This window comes from Seriola lalandi, unplaced genomic scaffold, assembly GCF_002814215.2.
Source record: "Seriola lalandi dorsalis isolate HSWRI2012SDOR001 ecotype SW California unplaced genomic scaffold, Sedor1 jcf7180002054182, whole genome shotgun sequence".
Lineage (NCBI taxonomy): Eukaryota > Metazoa > Chordata > Actinopteri > Carangiformes > Carangidae > Seriola > Seriola lalandi.
Genome location: NW_019524735.1, coordinates 329,767 through 350,578, shown reverse-complemented (window position 1 = coordinate 350,578; position 20,812 = coordinate 329,767). Strand labels below are relative to the sequence as shown.

General features: G+C 39.3%; 1 protein-coding gene across 2 annotated transcripts in view; it reads right to left on the bottom strand.

The window, feature by feature from the left end:
- The window catches only part of spidr (scaffold protein involved in DNA repair), a 35,878-nt gene that overhangs the window by 7,266 nt on the left and 7,800 nt on the right, over window positions 1-20,812 (bottom strand). For both annotated transcript variants that reach the window (XM_023403775.1, XM_023403776.2), the window contains 8 exons: window positions 19,209-19,428; window positions 13,837-14,041; window positions 12,444-12,688; window positions 6,566-6,724; window positions 3,694-3,781; window positions 1,657-1,797; window positions 1,467-1,526; window positions 731-929 (listed from right to left, as the gene is read on the bottom strand). In XM_023403775.1, coding sequence (XP_023259543.1) covers window positions 731-929; window positions 1,467-1,526; window positions 1,657-1,797; window positions 3,694-3,781; window positions 6,566-6,724; window positions 12,444-12,688; window positions 13,837-14,041; window positions 19,209-19,428 — 1,317 coding nt within the window. The remainder of the gene's footprint in view (window positions 1-730; window positions 930-1,466; window positions 1,527-1,656; window positions 1,798-3,693; window positions 3,782-6,565; window positions 6,725-12,443; window positions 12,689-13,836; window positions 14,042-19,208; window positions 19,429-20,812) is intronic.

Genomic DNA, 20,812 nt, shown 5'->3' with positions numbered 1-20,812 from the left:
AACCTTTTAATTCTGTCTGCCTGCCCTTTTGGTTCTGCTGTGTTTTTCCCATGCAGGTAGACAAACTTACATCCTTTTTGTCTTTGGTTTGCTGCACCATACAACACACAAAACCTGATCCTACCAATCGCTACACCACACTACCACCTTCATCTCTGTTTACACAGCTTTCATTAAATAACATTTTCAATGACTGTTCAAATTATTCAATATGTCATATTTTAGTTCAGAACCACTGGATACCTAACTGTGTGTTAAGTATTTAAAACTAGCTCCACCATCAGTAGCCATAACAGTCAAATGCTGCTTATACACTGATGCAACTGTATTAACAATCTAATAATGTCATATATAATAAAATCAGGCACAGGGAACATTTTACTGTACAAACACTACTGTTGCTGCTCTGGCATTGGCACTTTTACTTGAGTAAAATTTAAATCCAGGACTTTTGGTTATAATTGAGCATTTTTACATTGTGAAATTGGTATTTTACTTAAGTAACAGATGTGAATACTTCTTCTAAATGCAAGTAATAGGTTAAGTATAGCTGTCAGATGCATGCAGTAATAAGTAAAAAGTACAAAATGAAATGTAGTATGAAGTAGCAGAAAATGGAAATATTAGTAGTATTAGAGGTGCCTCAGAGTTATACTTGACTGGTGTTCACAGTCCTATAAAATAGAAATGGCATGTCAGGTCACAATAAACCATGTTATGTGACATTTACCAGGTTCTTTTAAGGCATCTCTGAACGACATATGACATGCACCGGGGGAATCTAGAGCTTCGAGGACAGAGGAAGTGAGCACACAGGAAGTGCTCACACACAGGGCCACTGTTCTCCTGCATGGTCGCTCTGCCTGCTCCTCCTGAAGACTGGGGTCTGTCAGCATCAACCAAACCTCACCCTGGCCTACATCAGCACTCTCAAGTCGAAACAGAAAGGCAGACAAAGACAGAAGTAAACAGAATTACTTAGAAACCCAGAATGACCTAGAAAAAGAAAATTTAAAGGAAACATTACATAACAAAAGCTTACAAAGCACAAATGAGATGCAAACTGTCACTTCTGAGAACAGCTTTGACAAGATCATTCATTCACCAAGCTGCACACAATGCTGGTTTACTAGTACAACAACAGTAAAGAGTGTGTCTGTGTTTCAGTGGTGTGAGCATGTGGCAAAGTCCAGCAATTTGTTCTGAGCTGTTATCTCATCTTGGTCAAAGTTTAAAGGTCAAACCAATCAATGGTAAAGAACGCCCGTGCCTGACACAGATAGTCATACACACAGTGATATGAACGCAGCTGTCGACGTCAGAGCTGAAGTTTTATCAGTTTGTTGGTTCAAATGATCTCAAAGGGATGCCTGAAGAGGAGCGCCACAAGATTCAATGTTTATTCTGCTCAATTGGCTTAAGTCAAATCAAATCAGTTTTTCTGGTGTAAGACAAAAAAAAAATACCTGAATTCTCTTGTACAGAACAGTGGCAACAAAACTGCACCGGCAGGTTTTCATCTCAATCTGAAAAAGAAAGAAAAAAAAAAAAAAAAAAAAAAAAAAAAAAAAGCTTGAGATCGACCTACTGAAGATAAGTTATCTCATTCTGCAGCAAATTTTTTAATTTGTGTGTGCGCTGTGAGAAACTGTTCACCTGCAGTATGTCTCGTAAGGTTCGTACAGTGGGGGGAACATACAGGGCGGACACAGTCTGCCCCTCAGTGGGTTCGACAGAGCTCTCCTGACCTGAGAGCAGGTAGCAGAAACTCAGAGCTGGACCTGCAGGTCTGCTCTCCTGTAAACAAAGGACACTTGTAAATACTCTTTATGTTAAAGAAAATATACCGATTCCTAAATTTGTATCACTGTCTTGCCAATCAGCAATTATACTCAGATCGTCATAGACATAGACTTTTCTACGGTGGCTCTGAGAGCTCAATGCACAGCAACTTAAGAGAACCTGCAAACATGTTTTCTCTATTTGTGTTGACTGTGCTCTGCAGCATGTTTCTTTATAAGTTTATATATGCATGTTTATAAGGAGCATTCTCACGTGTTGTCAAACTGGTGAATTCCAAAGTTTCCTCACGTTCTATTTTTTTGCAGCATTTTTTTTCTAAATGGTACAAATGTGATGAAATTACAAAGGTGTTTTCTTCATTTGACTATTTGCATGTGTTTTTTAAAACTGCATTAAGCTCTCAGGGAAAGCGTACTTTCCACTACTTTAAAAAAAACAAAAAAACAAAAAACTGCTTTGACAATCTGTGGGTCTAAACATTTTTTCCAAATGCTGCACATGTATATTGTTTTGTCTTTTTGCATGTGCTGTGTAAGTTGCAGTGCACTGAGGTCTCAGGGCCAGCTCACTTTTCAGCCCTTTACACTAGTTTGTTTGACATTCTACCTATGATCTTTGAATATTTGCAACAGTGGTACATTTTTGTTTCGCCACAAAAAAAAAAAAAAAAAAAAGAAGATAGAAAAAAAAAGAAGGCACAATGTTAGCCTGGTTCCAGACATCTGAATCATTGCCCACATCTCAAATTTCTTAACGATTTATGGAGCTCTCATGTTGTGCACCCTGACGAACATTTTCCACCTGATAGAGAAACATTCGACCAATCACAGCTTTGTAGGCGGAATTAACAATGGGGAGATCACGTTCCTACAAAACTAGCTGGCTACATAAAGCTTGGATGAGATCGAAGAAGTTGCACTGCTTGTTTTAAGCTGGCGTACAGAAATAACAACTCTTGAACACTTTAATTAAACATGTCAGAAGGCCAAAATAAAATGAATAACCCCTTCAAACTAGGAATCAGCTAACGTGAGAACTGTCACCTGAACAAATGATGTGAAACAAAATGGCAATGTTTCTTATCTAAAGGAATGTAGAAACTTTCCTGTTAGATCTGAGATGATTATGAGATTGATTAGTCAATCAACAGAAAAATAATCTGCAACTAAGTCATTGAAGAAGTTATTATTATTATTTTTTTTTACTGTGATAGAGACAGTGAGAGAGAGAGACAGGAAGGTTGGGGAGAGAGAGAGGGGATGACATGCAGCAAAGGGCCGTGGGTCAGATTCAAACCCATGGCCACTGCGGTTACGACTAAGCCTATGTGGTATGCACTCCACCAGGTGAGCCCCCAGGGCAAAGTTATTTTGGCAGACATGTCAAACATCATTTACTTCCAGCTTCTAAATTCATGATTTGATTTTCTTATTTTTGCTGCTAAACATGATAATAAACTAAATATATTTAGGCTCTATTAAAGCTTCATCTATCAGTTATTTCCTTGATTAATATTTTGGTCCATCTAAGATGTCATAATTTCCTAAAAGCTTTTTCTGACCTTTTCAAATGACTTGTTTTGCTTGACCCAAAAACCCAAAGATATTCACTTTACAGTGTCACAGAAAAACAGAAAATCCTCACACTTAAAAGGGCTGGAACCAATGAATGCAGTTTTGCTAGAAAAATGACAACACAGTAGTTGCAGATTCATTTCATATCAATCAACTATGTAAATTTGGTATCATCCTCTGTGCCAGAAAATAAATGAGCAGGTTAATCGATAGTGAAAACAATCATTAGTGTCGTATTATAAAAATGAATATGAATATTCCCAAACCAAGGCCTCTCTTGGGGAAATGCATGATTTCTGCTGAAGTCAGAACTTACACTGGACATGCTTGATGTGTTTCCATGATCTTTGAGAGGCATCACTGGGGGCCACAGACTGTCGATCAGGCTGAAAAGCCTGGTGCGCCTGAGAGTGAAACACAAAAAGGGAAAGAGTGAGGAGGGAGGCACAAAAAAAACAAAACAAAACAAAAAAATGGTTGGGGGGTGGGTAAGGAGAAACTGGTGAATAAGGGACTTCAGTGAGAAGACTGAGAGTTTTCACTGCCAGTTTCACTTCCAGTGAAACATGAATCTGTTAAGACAGAGCTTGTTCTAACGTCACCTAGAATTAACAGACAACATGCTTGGGCTGGCAGAGCAGATACGCATAAAAACAGTTTTCACAAGCAGGTTGAGAGATTTTGAAGGGTGGGAAAACAGTTCACACCCTATGTAAATCACATTATCATTGTGGTGCAAAACTAACAACGCTAAGAAAAAAAGTGATTTCAAACGGCCACGTCCATAATGCTTGATTCATAACATTTGGCCTCTCTCAACACATCCTTAATCTCAGTAATGACAGATAATACTCCCGCATGACATTTCATTTACGTCAAACAGACATTAGCCCGAAGGATTCAACCATTAAGAGGGGAAAAGGCAAACTGGAGCAACTTCAACGGGAAACGTCAATCTCTTGATTCATTGTATGTTCTCTAAGAAGAATGTGCTGAGCTCAGGTTGGCCGGTCAATGTTACTTATTCATCCATGTGGGCGCTGTCATATCAGCCAGTGGTTAACAACCTGTTAGTCAGCCTTTAATCACAGGGTTTCTTTGTGTGGAACCGGTTCTGCAGACCATTCAAGTCCAGTGAGGCCTGCTCAAGGATGAGTAACGACAAACTAACTTGAAAAGACTCATTCAAGACACTTTGATTTGACACTGAGCTCATATACTTGTTTAGAGAACATTTAAGTATGTTTGATTTACTACTTTAGGGTACAGCTGTGGTTTGTGCTGGTTAGTTATCTTCAGGTCTCGCCCTCCATCCTTACAGGTACAATTTTATCTTTATTTAGTTGGCACACATCCAAGAATATGCTACTTCCTGTGAAAATCACTCCTTCCAATAATGTCAGTGTTGACAGCGCAAACTAGCAATAAGTGACAGGGTGGCTTGTAATCTTTTGCTTAAAAAAAAGATATTCAGCTAATAGTTGGGATGAGACAAAAGTAATGTTAGTATTTGTGAAGCTGGAGAGTTTTTTGACATTTTAGCTTGATGGGTTTTTAGGTTTTTCTTTTTTTTCCTTTTTAAATCAATGAACCAATTGAGCTCTAATAAATAATAGTTTGTATTTATGTGGTTGTATAATATTACTGCCTCTTAACTAATCTATTGGTTATGAACCTTCTTTGTGACAGTTTTTTTGTTTTGTTTTTTGTTTTGTTTCCACAACCCTCAAAGACTGATATTGTTAAAGGTATAGTTCATACATTTATTGGCTTTAATGTTGGGTTAGATGAGATGGTTCATACTCTAAGATTAAATATAAAGCTGCAGCCAGCAGCTGGTTAACTTACCTTAGCCTAAAAACTGGAAACGGGGGAAACCGCTAGCTTAGCTCTGTTCAAAGGAAACAAAATCCACCTCATCTGCTTCAAATCAGTAAGTATGTGTGTTACCATTTATTGGCTGGGTTCAGTAACATTGTGAAGTCTTGTTGTCACCATCAGGTCAATTAGAGATCTTCAGCAGGCGTTCAATGTTTAAGCAACCAAATAACCACAGGATAAACTGTAGAAAAGTCACAAAGTTTATCTGCATTGCATTTTTTTGCAACGTACATTAATATCATTCAAATGAATGAGGAGGGGTTGTGTTTTTTCATGCAGTGATTAGGTTGGACTGAATGCAGGCAGATTTTTTTTTTTAACTTTTGGAGAGAGCCAGGCTAGCTTCCCTCTGCTTCTAGTCTTTATGCTAAGCTAGGCTAGCTGTCTGCTGGCTGTAGCTTCATATTTAACAGATGGACACAAGGGTAGTATTAATCTTCTCATCTAACTCTTGGCAGGAAAGCAAATAAGTAAAATCTTTCCAAAATGCCAAACTATTCCTTTAAGGTATGAATTATTAGGATATGTGTAGAGGTCCAGTAGTTTCTAAGAAACTGGGGAAAAAAATTAATGTCTGGTTTACTCCAGCTCCAACCAAACCCACGTGTTTTTCCACTTGAGCTAATACGACAGCCCATGTGTGAGCCCTGAAGATAGCCCATCCATCACAGTGTAGCCACAGACAACCTCCAGGGACCTTATAGGCTGTGGTAGCATTGAAAATACCAAGGATGTAAACATACCCCCAGCCTGTCTCTAAATGTTCCCATGGCACTTCTTCTAACTGCTTCTAATCTGGGATCTTGAATATGGAAACTCACAAGGGACACAGAGCATGCACCTCGGTATCATTTTACATGTAAACACAGTGGCACTGCTGGCAGGACAGCATAATAAGCTGCAAACATTAAATTGTCCTTGTATTGTCAATGTGGTTTTCAATGTTTACAACAGGGTATTCAAGGCTAAAAATGGGGAATTTGCTGTGGTTTATAATAATGGAGATTCACACAGAAGGCACCAAAGGCAGTGTCCACATGTGTGATGATGGTTTAATTTGAGGTTCAATTGCTAGCTTACCAGCATTGTAATATCAGGGCCCATCTATCACAGGTTTTTACCCAGGGCTGTCGTCCTGGACGGCAAAAGAGCGAGAAAAGATAACCTCAGATATAGCAGAAATCCATATCACAACTTGGTATCGGTCGCAGGTTGAAGTTTACCTATGGCTGTGAACTGAGATTCAGGTGATAAGCTATCCTCATCTAGCGTGGAGTGATGAGTACACAGGATTGTGATGGTCTCACCTTTCTCGAGTCACCCGCTGCACCACTTTAATGCCTCTCAACACACAGGTCTTCCCCTGCCACTTCTGGCAGTAGTGGAGGAGGTCGTCCTTGCAGGGCAGCAGGTGCAGCTGGACCACGCTGAACATGCCGTAACTGTCCTGGACAAGAACACACAGCCTGGAGAAACACCACATGCAGAAACAAAATTAACAAAATTAGACTGATTTGATATGTTACTCTGAAGATTAATATTTATTATTCATGTGGAGTAAACATGAGTTTCTGTTTAAATTCAGTGTGTTTCTCAGCAAAATGCAATGTGTATATCCTAGAGGCCTTACAACAGTGTTGAAATTCCTTCCGCAAAACTGACATTTTGACTATTCTAAGTACTGCATTGAGTACTAGCTTGTAGTCTTTTTCTTCACTGTCTTTCCTGGTGTATGGCAGCGGTTTTTTAACATGTTACTGTCAACCTGTAACTCAATCATGTAACAACACTGCTCCTTAGCGCTACTAGTGGTCAACAAACCCCATTTGGTAGCTTTAAAGTTTAGGATCATCATTTCATTTCTTTTTTTTTTTATTTTTTATTTTTTTAAGTTTTTACAGATTTTTATCGACAAAACAACTAGAAGAGGATTTTCATGCGTAGTTTCTGTTTCCAAACATAAAAAAAAGTTGCAATATTTTTTGTCCAAAGAAAAAGAGTACTATTCAGCACACTGAGCATTGAGTGCCACCAAAAATTTAAAGAAAGTTTAAATTGTCACTTTGTCACTTTTTGCCAGACAAAGTTCAAGAAGTTGTCCCTCTTAACTTTTCAAGCCAACGTGCACTTGAAGTCCTGAAAGTTCTCTGGACAATGCAAATTTAAACATCTGCAGTTTCAAAAATGCAAAAAACCGTTGGAACAAACAAGTAAGCTGACTCTTGTATGGTGCCTTTGTTCTGGCGGCACGTGCACCCTACTGAGGATTTACGCACAACCCATTTTTTCAATAGGCACCCTCAGGAGTAACACGATATTAATATATATAGAAAAAATATTCAATAAATAAATGCTACTACTACAAGTATTTGTTTAATTATTTGTGTTGAACATACTACTGTAACCCAACTGTGTTGTTGTTTTCTTTTTTTTTTTAACACTGATCACAGTGACACACAAAAAAACAGTTAAGGGTTAGTCGTGACATTTGTTAGGGTGTTAACACTGGCTGGTTCGACAGGCTACTGCTGACAGAAAAGACCTTTGGCCTACAAAGTTGTGAGGCAGTGAACTGCAGTATATTCCCTCACCCTGCTGCTCCCAGTGAGCATACAGCCTGAACTGCTATAGGCTCCAGTATCTCAGTAAGTCAAGCCCAGACACAGCCCTGTACAAGCCCCGAGAGTAAACAGTGGAGTTCATATCCCCTGGTTTGACAAGCAACGTCCAGGGAAGAAGAAATAAACAGGGAAGAGGGAGGGAGGACTGTCAACGTGCCCATCATGCATGTGCATGCATGCGCATATCCCAGACACTAGGATCGTTTTGAGACTGTTTTCAACCACCTGATAGGCCTATAAATGTCCTCTGTTGGTAAACATGGGGTCTGTCTGTGTTTGCTTTGAGAGACCTGGAAATAGATATCTAAATAACATTCCTGACATGACTTCTGGTGGCGTAAGCCGATGTTTTAACCAAGATTATTCCCAGTTGTTTGCTTACTTCACAATCCAAAATCAGACCTATACAACGCCTTGTTAAAACAACAAGGAAGATTTAACATACAAAAAAAGTTCTTTAACCTTCAAGCATCATCCGTAAACACAAGTGCAAAGTTCAAAGTGTAAAGTGAATGTACCCAGCCCCTTTTACATGGATGGTATTTATCACAGCAACGATGAATCATTTCTTGACACGAAAAAAAGAAAAAAATCAGAAGATGGCTCAAAACAGTATCATTCCTGAAAGGCAAACGTAAACACATTCTTTTAAGACAACACTTACTACTGTAGGAGTGAGCTACAGTCCTATGATGAACCCTGTCATAAAAATTGTAACCAATAGGCTGCAACCTACAAAAAAAAGACAAAAAAGAAAAAAAAGAAAAAAGAAAAATAATTCGCAGTCAGCAACTTCAAGTCTGAAACCTAAAGAAATTCAATTTAGACTTATAAAGAGAAAGCTGAATTTCTTCACACTTGAGCATCTGGAACCAGCGAACGTTTTTGGATATTTTGTTTGATAAATTACTTTCGATTGATTATCAAAGTTTTGTCGACTTCTGACAACTGACTAAACAGTGGTTTGCTTTGATTTCACTTCCTGTCCAGTCCGCCCCAAAACAGCTCTATGGGGTTTAAGTCTGAAGACTGTGCTGTAAGGTTGGGCCATGTCTATTGAATTGGCATGTGATTATAAAAAAAAACATTTTAAATACTTGTCATAACCATGTAATAATGGCGTTGACAAACGTGGTCGCTAAACAAGGTACCACTTTGCCCACCTGGCAGGACTTTGGTCGTTAGCCTAACTCAAGAGGACAGCCAAGAGACCCTGTGTACAGAAGTAATGTGTTTTCTATTAAATGTACATGATTTTTCAGTTTTTGCTGACCTTTTTTTTTTCTTCATTTAAACCTTGCTCAGTTTACCTCTGACCTTTGTATCATTTAAGGTTACTGGACTTGAACGGATGAATATTTCAATAAAAATGTTGGGGTGTTCTAAAACCTTTGACTGGTAGTGTAAACACACTTTCACTTTAAGTTGAGCTTGTATGAACTTGAAAAAAAACTTAGTGTGAAAGCTGATAAGACACTTGACAGACAAAAGAAAAGCGTGATGAGACTTGTGGTGGTATCAACTTGACATCAACAACCAAAGCACTATTCAGTACCTCCTTTTAGCCGTTCACAACCCCACTTCCTCAAACAGTGACCCCTCACTTCTAAAAACCTCTGCCATAGGCCAGTTTTAGTCACAGACCATTTTCAGGAATTTGTTATTGTGAGCGATCAGAGAAAATTCTCAGCAACTCAGGTTTCTTTCCAGGAACTACGATCCACTGAGTCTGTGCAAACACATACACACATGCTCCTTCACACACACACACACACACACACACACACACACACACACACGCATACACACACACACACAGTCACACTGTGTACACATGCAAGCCCACGCACATGAACATTACTTGGCAACACACTAAGTAAGCGACCCACACATTGAGAATACAGCAGAGAGGCCTCATTGGTGGGGGGGCTGACAGGCGGGATTCCTTCCTATGCGTTGTCCACCAATCAGTGCAGGCAGAGCGATAAACACGGTTGTAACAGGATCCTTGCAGCACATTGTGTTCCTTCTCCACCAAGAAAAAAAACAACTAGCCTCTCCTCACTTCCTGCAAACAGTTAATCTTCTTGTTTATTCTACTCTGAATTTACGGGAACTTAACATCTTCTTCAGGCATAAATATCATACTGGCCTCTCTCCCCTGTGTGTTAACACAGAGGCTAAACAACAAAAGGATCAAATAAGCATGCTGACCAGGGGAGTGAGTCATAGAGGCTGGGGACACAACATGAGAGGTACAAACTGTCCTTGTCTTTATACAGAATGAGGCCAGTGGGCTGCGAAGTAAACTACCCTGCTCTCCACAGAGCAGGCATGCATCCTGGAAAAGTACTTAAAGCAACACAATGTACCAAATGTTGTTATTTCTGTGCAGCAATTCACACCAAAACCTTTCATGAAAAGGCACAAAAGTTAGAGGGGTTGAGGCATTTAGTTACTTAAATATGTCGCTATACTATAGAAAAAACAAGATAGTAAAAAACGAAAAAAAAATATAGGAAAGCAGACAGATAATACAAATTCAGGACTCTAGACAATGTTGTGATTTGTCACAAGATGCAGGATGGTCACCCAGATATTCTGAACTCGAGCCCTCGTGATCACCTCCTAACCTCTGCCCCACCTCCATCCTTTCACTACCAACCGAGCCTGTTGAATCCGGTCGAGTTAGAGAGAAACGGAGGAAAGGGTGGGAGAGTTTCCGGTCAGAGGGCGGCGTTTGTTTACCAGCCGCAGAAGCAGCATGGTAGGAGCAAGTGTCATATTACAACCGCTGCTCATTTAGTCAGTTAGCCTGTCAGCTGACCAGGGCTCTCCTCCCTTCACCACAGAGTGCCCCTTGGGCCCCTCCACTCAGGGAAACCAATACTTTACTTTTATTACTCAGCAAAGGACAAAAACAACAAGCCTGGGGAGGGCCAGGCAACTTCTGGACTTGCTTCAAATAGAACAGTCACTGATTCATTAACTATAACAAGACCACTCGAGTAAACCTCTAAGTCCTTTCAACACCACAGGGCACTTTAAACAGCTTGTACTGGATACAACAGACACTTTTTATCAAGATAAGAATGATAATATGACATATATCACTACACTAATTATTATTTTTATATCAACAATGGAAACAATAACAACATATAATGTTAACGGTGTCACTCAGTGACAAACCCACAAATAATTATCATCCAACTCTGCAGTTCCCCCTCAGCTCAACAGAGCATTTAGCATCTTTTAGTCCACAGCCAGCCCCGCGCTGTACGTCAGGCTGACACTTTTACCGACTAGCTGGTGAACATAGAGCATTTAGTGGCTACAGAGTAAATTTCATTTGTTAGCTGGCCAGGAACACGACTACAAATAAATGCTAATGTTACTCCATATGTTTGGAATATGTAAATAGGCAACTGTTGGCTAACATATTCATCATAACAACCATAAGCTGACGTTATCTAAGTGTTGTGTTTACAGCTTGTTGCACTGCCACCAAGTGGCCCTAAAAAAATAAAATAAAAATGAAAATAAACAAATAAAATAGATGAAGTAAGGTTTAAAATAAAAGTCAAATTCTAGAGCTACAACTAACCTTTACTGCCATTACAGATTGATCTGCTGATTAATTTCTTGATTCCTCATTTCGTCTATAAAATGTCCGAAAAACTGCAAAAAATGCACGCTACAGCCCAATGTGACGTTTTCAAATCTCTCGTTTGGGCCAACCAACCCGAAGACAGTTTACAACCATGCATCACAATGAAAAGCCTAAAATCCTCACATTTGAGAAGCTAGAACCAGCAATAGAAAAACACTTGACATGATTACTCAATTATTAAAATAGCTCGCAATTCATTTTATGAAGGTTGACTGATTGATTAATCGACTCTATAAAGCTCTATAAATTAAATTTCTTTTCAGTGAATATTAATGCAAGGTCCAGGCTTCAACTTCAGATAAAGTAACCAAAACTAAAATAAAGCTTACCCCGTCCCACTAAACTGTGCATATTTTGTAATGCTAATGCTGATAGGAATGACATTTTACATCCATAATAAAACATACTTTACTGTTTAACTTTTGAACATCAAGATTAAAAAAGAAAAAAAAGAAAGCTGTTCCACCCAGTGGAGTATGAGTGGGCACAAGTTGAACTCTGTCTGCTAGTGCATGAGATTCTGAAAACATCATGCTGTCTTTCCTGAGTCTTAGCCAGAAACTCTCAGAGGGGCTGGATTCAATTAGAAGTATTTGTGTCCTTTGTCAAGCAATGCCATATGGCTGGAGACAGAGTGAGCACTTTGTGGGGCCGGCTGCTCTGTGAACAATAGCTAAACCACTGAGACACATTCTGCCACCAAGGAGAAGCCTGCAAGGCCTGAGACCAAGGAAACCAGCATGCAACTTTTACAAAAAGAGTAATTTATATTGTGGAAGAGAAACATACACAGGAGATAAAATGTGATTCATTTTTCCCAGTCTCTCTTGGCTTCAAGTACAAAACCAAAGGCCTCATTGGGCCGCCAATTATCAGCTTGTCCAACAGTACCTGGTTTTCCCTTTCTCTGCTGGAGGAGGAGCTGAAGAGGATCTGGAGGGAACTCTGGGTTTGAGGATGGACACAGCAGAGCTGTCAGGCACAGGGATGGAGAAAACTCTCTGAACCACCACCTCCACATCCTGCCCAACACAGCCGGCCTGGCCCAGTCCCTCAATAGCTTCCAAGAGAGAAAGGCAGTGTCTTGTCAAAATCCCTGGACCTCCAAAACTGCACAAAGCATCAGAAACAGCGACCTGGAGAGAAGAAAACAGGATATGAGATAATACTTAACAATAAGTATATATAGCAGTTGAACCAATTAGTTGGCTAATGAGTTGATTGCAAGAAAATCATTCAACATTTTAAGTAATTTTAAACAACATTTTACTGGTATCAGCTTCTGAAATGTGAATTATTTGCTGGATTCATCTTCTCTGACATTTTTTGACAATTGAATATTTGGGGTTTTCGACTATAAGTCAGCTATTTAAAAAAAACTAAACTTTTTCTGACATTTTATAGCCCAAATGAATAAACTATTGGTTAAGGGAATAACTGTCAGGTTGAATGGTAATCAAAATAATAATTACAGTTCCACAGCACTTCCACTGAAACCACAGAGAGATAGTTAAATTAAACTTATTTCCATTTGCATAACCCAGTTTTGCTTCAATAGTGTGTAAGCTTAGCTCATGCTCTTGTTTATGCAACTTACTGCACAAGCACAAACTACTAATTTGCCATAACACAGTAATATGCACCGGGTTTGATGTCAACAAAGATCCTAATCATTTCATTACTTTGTATTGGAAATCTGCTTCAAAATAAGGGTGTGGCCACTGATACCATGTTTTTCGTGTGTCTTGATCACTTGGTTAATTTCTAGATTCAGATTTAGGGAATCAAACATGAATGTAAATCAACCACTTGTGATATTGCTACAACAGAGACTGAATGCACCTGCAGCTGTCAGGTATGGGCTGGATGCTCCATGTCTGTTATTCTTTGTGTAGAAACACTGTAAAATGAACCCAATGAACCCTGCGGCAAAACCTGCTGTTCACACAGTTGCACCTGTGACTTAGTAAGTACGAACTTATTAAGTATAGTGCAGCGAGTGTCCCATGGTGCAATGATTCAATTTCATTTTTATAGACATAAACAACTATACCCAAGCTGAATCTTATGGCTGGAAGCCAAACGATCCTGCAAGCAACACACTGATGGTGACATCACAGCACTGGCGGTGTTTATATGCTAATTTATTGGACTGATGTCAGTTGTCTCACAGTAATTGATCTTGCAATTAAAGTGACTGAAAAGAGTTTAGGAGGCAAGATAAAGGTTTTAAAAAGTTTGTTTAATGTCAGAGAGTGGCAGCTAAATTTTGAAGCATACACACCTGTTTGGCATCGGCCTCTGCGGTGGTCCTGCACACCTCCAGCAGTCCAAATATTTTACCCAAATAATACGGCATGCATCTCTCTGCTGAGAGCAGGCTTCTTGAGACGGACATGCTGGCAGGTTTGGAAGCAGAGAAGACTTTCTGGCTGAAGTGTGTGTTCAGAATAATATCACAACTGAAGCCCTCTACAGAAAGACGTTGCCTAAAAGAGACAAAGTGCATCAGTTTTAGATTCAGAGTATAGCAGTTGGTTGAGTGCTTTTGTTGCATTCTACACCTCAACTCTGCACTTTCTTATTGTATGGCACAAAAGAACTGAGATTGGTATCTTGAATTCATCATGAAATTAAACATCTTTAAGGTGTTGGGCAATGATAAACTGTGTGTTGAGATTATATTGATAACAGACGCAAAACTCAGATTTTACATAAAATGGAATAGGTTGTTGCACAAATGTAGGGGGGCTGACAGCTCCAGACTGTTTGAATGTCAAACTCAGATAAGGTGCCAACCACCTCCACAGGGCTGTTCACTGTGTAAATGCATTAACCTCCTTCAAGGCAACTTAAAATACACAACTGATGTATTTGTCCTCTTTTTACTGGGGTAAAACATCATTTTTGTGAGAATTGAGGTTCTTCTTAAAAGGCTACACCTCGAAGCACTGCACAGCTTGATTGAAAACACTTTCCAAATGTGACATCATCTGTGGAAAAATACTTCAACACCCGACATAATCAAACAGGCTGAGGGTTTGCTGATCAAAAACACAAAATAAAATCCACAGACTGCAAACGTGTAGCCCCAAAGGCTCTGGTGCTACGCTTCAATTTTACCGATACCAGCCTAGATTTCACTCATCTGTGTGTGCCAAGAAGGAAACGCTGAAGTTCTCCTTAAAAACGTAGGAAACATTTCTGGTCAAGTATCTTAGCTCATCCAGGCAAATAACACACCTGAGTGATACGGAGCCTGAGAGTAAAAGGATTTGAATAACGGCCAGATAATTACATGGCACGTTGTTTGTAGTCAAGTTTGAGTTACGACTTAATTTTTTCCACATGTGAAGAAGATAATGGTGTGATGATGGCTTATCACTGACTCAGAGCCAAGTGCACTCCGTGACTGGAACTGCCGTACACGTCTCAGCTTGCCTCAGAACTGGGGTGATAGATGAACCAGAGAAATTAAACACACAGATAGGTGGGGGAAAAAAACGATTTGTTTGGACATACAATGATAACACGGGAGAAGATTATTAAGAAAACTAAATTAAATTATTATTTACACACAGCCGCCAGCTTTAGGTACACCTTGCTAAAACGGAATGTAGTCGAGTGTGACTTTTATTAAGGTTATAAAGTTTAGTTTTGATTAAAACTATTTTAGAGAGGTACTGATTTAATTCTATGGTCATTTTGGAGGCTGTAGTTAGTCATTTTGTTGAAGTTTATTGTGATACTCATTAAGTGTAAATACTGTGTCCTTATGCAAATCAAAAGTGGTCATTACGAATTATAATTACATATAGAAATTATGTATGCAAAATTAAAAATATTTAAATGCGTAAATGGTTGAACATACCAACACACAAATCTGCACAAACTAAAGTCTAGAAATAAATCAACAACTTTTTGACACTAAAGTTTGACACTGAAAATTATAGTTAAACTTCACACAGGTAGAAGTTTTATTGCAGTGTTATTGCCGCTAGTTACATTAGACTGTACATACAGTTCTTTACATTGTTTCCATTCCGTGTAGTTATGTAGTTGAGCAAGTTGAATAACAATATTATGCTTTCACCAAATCCAGTACCTACTACCTTCCCATGCTGGTGCAGACACAAGCATGACTCATCCATTAGTCAGTCAACTGAAAATGAAATCATTGATGTTTTGACAGTCAACAATTTTGAGTCATTTATATGTAAACATTTGCTGGTTACAGCAGTGGTATAGCCTCCACCCATGGCTGTCCACAGGGGTTATTGATGTTGACAAATACATTAATGAACACTTATATCTTTATATTGCTTATAAATGCTACATAGGAGAAATTAAAGAAAGTGAATACAATTTAAAGAGCTCTTAACTTATGGTATAGACGTTTTCATTATTTCTGAGTCTATATTATAGACTCAATACTTAGTCAGAGAAGGTAATAAATAATAGTAATAATGAAAAAATTGGAATTCCAACCAGTCCAATTGTAGTTAAAAAGGCATGTCAATTCTTGAGTTATGAGCAAAAATTTGTTTTGTGTGGTCACAGTGACCTTGACCTTTGACCTCTGACCTCTGACCTCCAACATCTAATCAGTTCATCTTTGGGTCTAAGTGAATGTTTGTATCAAATTTCAAGAAAGTCCCTCAAGGTGTTACTGAGATATCACGTTCATGAGAGTGGGACGGGATACAGAGGACGGAAAGACAACATGTAAACATAATGCCCTCCGGCCACGGCTGTCACCGCCACAGATGCATAAAAAGATCCGCAGTGTGAGCAGATATCCATAAAATACTTCCAGACCGAGTAGTTGCTGAAACCCTACCATCTTATTTTACAATGGAAACCTTTGGTAAATCCAAGAAATGAAAAGTAACATTAGTACAATTTTGAGATACTTGCATTTTACTAAAACATTTCCATTTTATATTACTTTGATTACTATACTTCTACTCTGCTACATTTCAGAGGAAAATAGTTTGTTTCACTAAACTTCTCTGACGGATATCTTTATTTTCCAGTTTAAAGTTTTATTTAGAAAACAAATGAGTTTATAATACGTGATTTAAATATTATACACTAAATTATCCAAACTCCACTTCAACCAAGCATGACATTAAAGTACTGCATACATGTCGATGCATCACTATTATTGATCCAATATAAAAATATACACCAGGGTGATTTGGCATAATGAGTGCTTTTACTTTTGATACTTTAAATGCTTTTAAGTAAAATATTGAACGAAGGACGACTCTTAGTTTTGTCTTTCATAGTGCAGTATTGCTATATAGTAAATGCTATGAATATTTCTTTCATCACTGCTGTTCCTGTTTCCAAACATAATACATACATACATACTGACTTATCTCACCTATGACTAACTCAAAACAACAACTCATGTTATGATAAACGCCTGTTAAGAACTTTTATCGGTTCAATATCTAAGCAGATATCAGTCATCAGTAGAAGCTATACTTCAGTGTTAGTAGAGCAGAACGTACTGTTCACAGGAACAGGTACAACGCCCGTACAGGAAGTGTGACCCCACTGTGAGCAGGTGAGTGGGCAGCTGTCATCATCAGACAGGTAGCCGGGTTAAGGAGTGGCCCTGGCTGCTGGCGTCACAGCCTGTAAGTGAATAATCCCTGCAGGTATTTCCGCTCAGTCCTCAGCCCACTCACAACAAGGCGTGGGAGGGGGGAGGAGCCAACCTACTCACTGCAGGAATTACGGGGGAGGTTCAACCCTCGAGTGTCACACAGGAAACTCATAAGAGGAATTTTACCAGCCATGCTGATGCTCTAAATTCTGGGTTTTTCCACTTTGGCCTGTCCTGTAGCTGTAAAAGTTGGACAAACTATTATCTCTTCACAGATTATTTAGCTTGTCATCAGCTTTTCCTGGTGATAATGTTTGTATTGTTATGATTTAGAGTCTTTTTATTGAGTTAAATTATTGATTGATTTAAAATGTAAACCAAATGCTGTTAACTTCTGAAAGTAATTTACACTAACAGAGAGGATTAAAGAATGCATGTTCACATGAAAAGTAATTCTTTGAAAGTATAAATGGGTGTGTTTTTTTCTTTTGAGGGTGGGTGGGGGAGGGGGTCTCAACTCTATTTTCTAATTTCAGGAATAGAATACAACATGGAAGGAGAGGTGCAAAAGCCAATGATACTCTCAAACCACCATGTGTTTTCAATCTCAGCCCTCTGGCTCCCTCCACTCTCTGCTCCCAAATGCTCCAAAAAATAATCCTACTGTGTTTTTTCCCCGGCTTGCTGGAAATGACCTAACTACTGCCAGGAAGAGGAATGTGAAGCATTCCCTGGAGCTGTTCGTGACGTCAGAGCGCAGAGGAGGCCCCTGCGCTTCCGCCAGCCTGGATATTCCAGAGCACATTCAACGCAAACTCCCAACAGCTGGAGTCAACTGTTGCTGCCTCGCGCCAACTCCAAAACAATCCCGAAAACACCCCCCTCCCACCCCCCCACCTCCTGCTCCATATGTGAGGGATCGTTCTTCACATCTGGGCCTTTGCTGCTTACTCTTGTGAGCTGAGAACACAATGATGATACTTAAAAACCCAAATAATTAATTTTAATTATGATTGCTACAGAATTATCATTAAACTGGTGTTTTTCAATGTTTAATGAGCATATTCATCTGCAGTCCACCACTATGCCTCCTCAGCATTATTTTGTGAGTGCATGTCAGTCTTGTATTGTGTAACTGCCTGTTACACTGTCTTTTTTGTGTAGTTTTTGATCGCCTGCCAAGAGATGAGTAAGTTTGAAATCAAAAACAAGGAAATGCAAGAAAAAGTTTCAGTGACCGGAATTGAATGTTTTAACTTGGAACTTGTTTCTTCTTCTCATTGCTGAAATAATAAATCGATTAGTGAATCAACAGGAAATGAATCAGCAAGTATTTTGATAGCTTTTCAACTCTGAGGATTGTTTTTTAATTTTCTCCGTTTTACATCGTTGTAAACTGAAAATCTCGTCAGTGTGAATACGTCATCTTGAGCTTATGACATACATTTTTCTCTACTGACCAAACGATTACTAGGAAATGCACTTATCAGTGATCCTTAATACTGTATCTTACAAAATCAAAGTTTTCCTGCAGTTGGTGCTTTGACAGCTGCCAATTTCAGACCCTGCTGACTGCACTACTGCTCCAAATATCCACATCTAACCACTTATGTGTGTGTGTATGCACAAAATGTGATTTTCTTTTAAACATCCTATGTAGAATGGAGTGGTGCTGTGCTCATGGTCTGAACCAGCGTTGTTGAGATGAGATGCTGCTGTCATTTTGTTTAGTCTGTGCTGTTAGACTTGTTTATATGTTTATTTCTTGTGTTTGTGTTCATTTCTCTTGAAAAGAAAAGTCTCTAAAAAAAAAAACTTAATTTACATCTTCTTCCTACCTAAAAAAAATTCAGAATCTATGAATACACAAACTTTAAGAGTCTGTATGTGCACTGCAGGTTTCACATTTCCACAGCGTTCTAAAATTCTGCACATGTATCATTCTGCACATTCAGGGTCAAACATCCAGGTGAAGTAACAATATGATAATCACATTTCTGAGTGGACTTTAAAGGGTGACACGTATTGCATCCTCTCACCATGGCGGGTATATGTGGACGATATCTCTGGGCGCAGGAATCAGCTGGGCTGCAGTCGCTCTGTTGAAAAACACCAGCATACGAGCTCTCTCCTCAGAAACAGGGTTACTGTGTTGGTGGCCCTGTCCGGGGGGTTGGTGGTGCTCACAGAGCGCCAGTTGCATGCTGCACTCCTCCTGAACCTCCAGCACCTCCAGCACCAGCACACCAGGCCTGTCCACTGGAGAGCAGAGCAACAACAACACAGATGTTGAGTGTGTGCCTGTTTCAGTGTGTGTCTGCGTACAGAGTGTACTTGTGCTCTCACGGACCCCTGCTCCCTGTGGGACTCATTATGCATTACGAGAGTAATTCACTTTTAGCATCAGAACAATTTGCACTGCATAACTGTGAAGCTGTTAGTGACTCAGGCTGAGGTGGATATGAAACGGAGTAAATCCCACTGGGTGGATGTGCAAATGTTTGGAATTTTACCACAGCTCTGACTGTACTTTTGGCCTGGACAATAAAGACGACAGATAATTGAGAAGAGCAAATCAAGACACTGCCCTGAAGCTATAAATCAAACTCAGATAACAGAGCAACATGGCTGTATGTAAAGTTTGTGTAAACTTGATTACACTGAATTGTGAAAACTGCAACAAGAGAGCTTTGCAGTTTAGTGTCTCTGTATGTTAATCCCTGACTTTCGCCAGAGGGGGGGGGTGGGGGCATTTTTAATATGATATGCGTAAATCGCTGGAGAGCTTTTGAGTTTTAACATGCATTTGTCCAAACATGAATGTTAAGTGCTTCATTTGTGGCTCAGTGCATTTAGGTCCCACATTACAAAATCATCAGAACAACCTCAGGTAGCGGGCCAAGACGAGATAGTACCCGAGTCCTCCTCCTGACCTATAATGATGTGATAAGTCGCAGGCAGAGCATTATGTCAGGAAACAAATCAAGGCCTCCTACACGTGATTGTGCGAGTGCTGTTACATCACACTCCAAAATTACTACAACAAAGATAAACAGGTGCCCTACAAGAGTATGATGTAGTTGTGTAACAGTGTTGTTATTATTAACAATGTGCCAGGAAGTGGAATAGTTGAAAATGAACAAACATGCTACTACTTTTTTTTTTTTTTTTAAAGCCATCTGACTTTAATACTGATAATAAAAAAATGAAGTCAAGTTAACATAACCTGCCACATTTTAACCCTGTGTTAAACTCTTTATGCTAATCAAACCATTGACTGACCACAAATTCTTAAGCTGCATCAAGTGGGTGTATTCCTTTTCCACAATCAACTGTCACTGCTTGTGTCCTATTATAAAGAGATACTTAAAAAACGACAAAACACAAGTGCTTTGGTACACCACGGAAAGGAAAAAAGAAAAAAACAAAACAAAAAGAACTAGGCAGCCGTTTCCTGTCACCTACATACTGACTTCACAGTTCGGAGCCAGTGATCAGCCTACAGCCAGCACTTCCTCAGTGTGGCCTCTCCATGCGATCACAAAAAAGAAAAAAAAAAAAAAAAATCATCACACCTGCTTAGAGAGAGGGCTTCATCCCACTCACAAATCAAAGTTCATTGTTAAACTTGAACATTGACTCT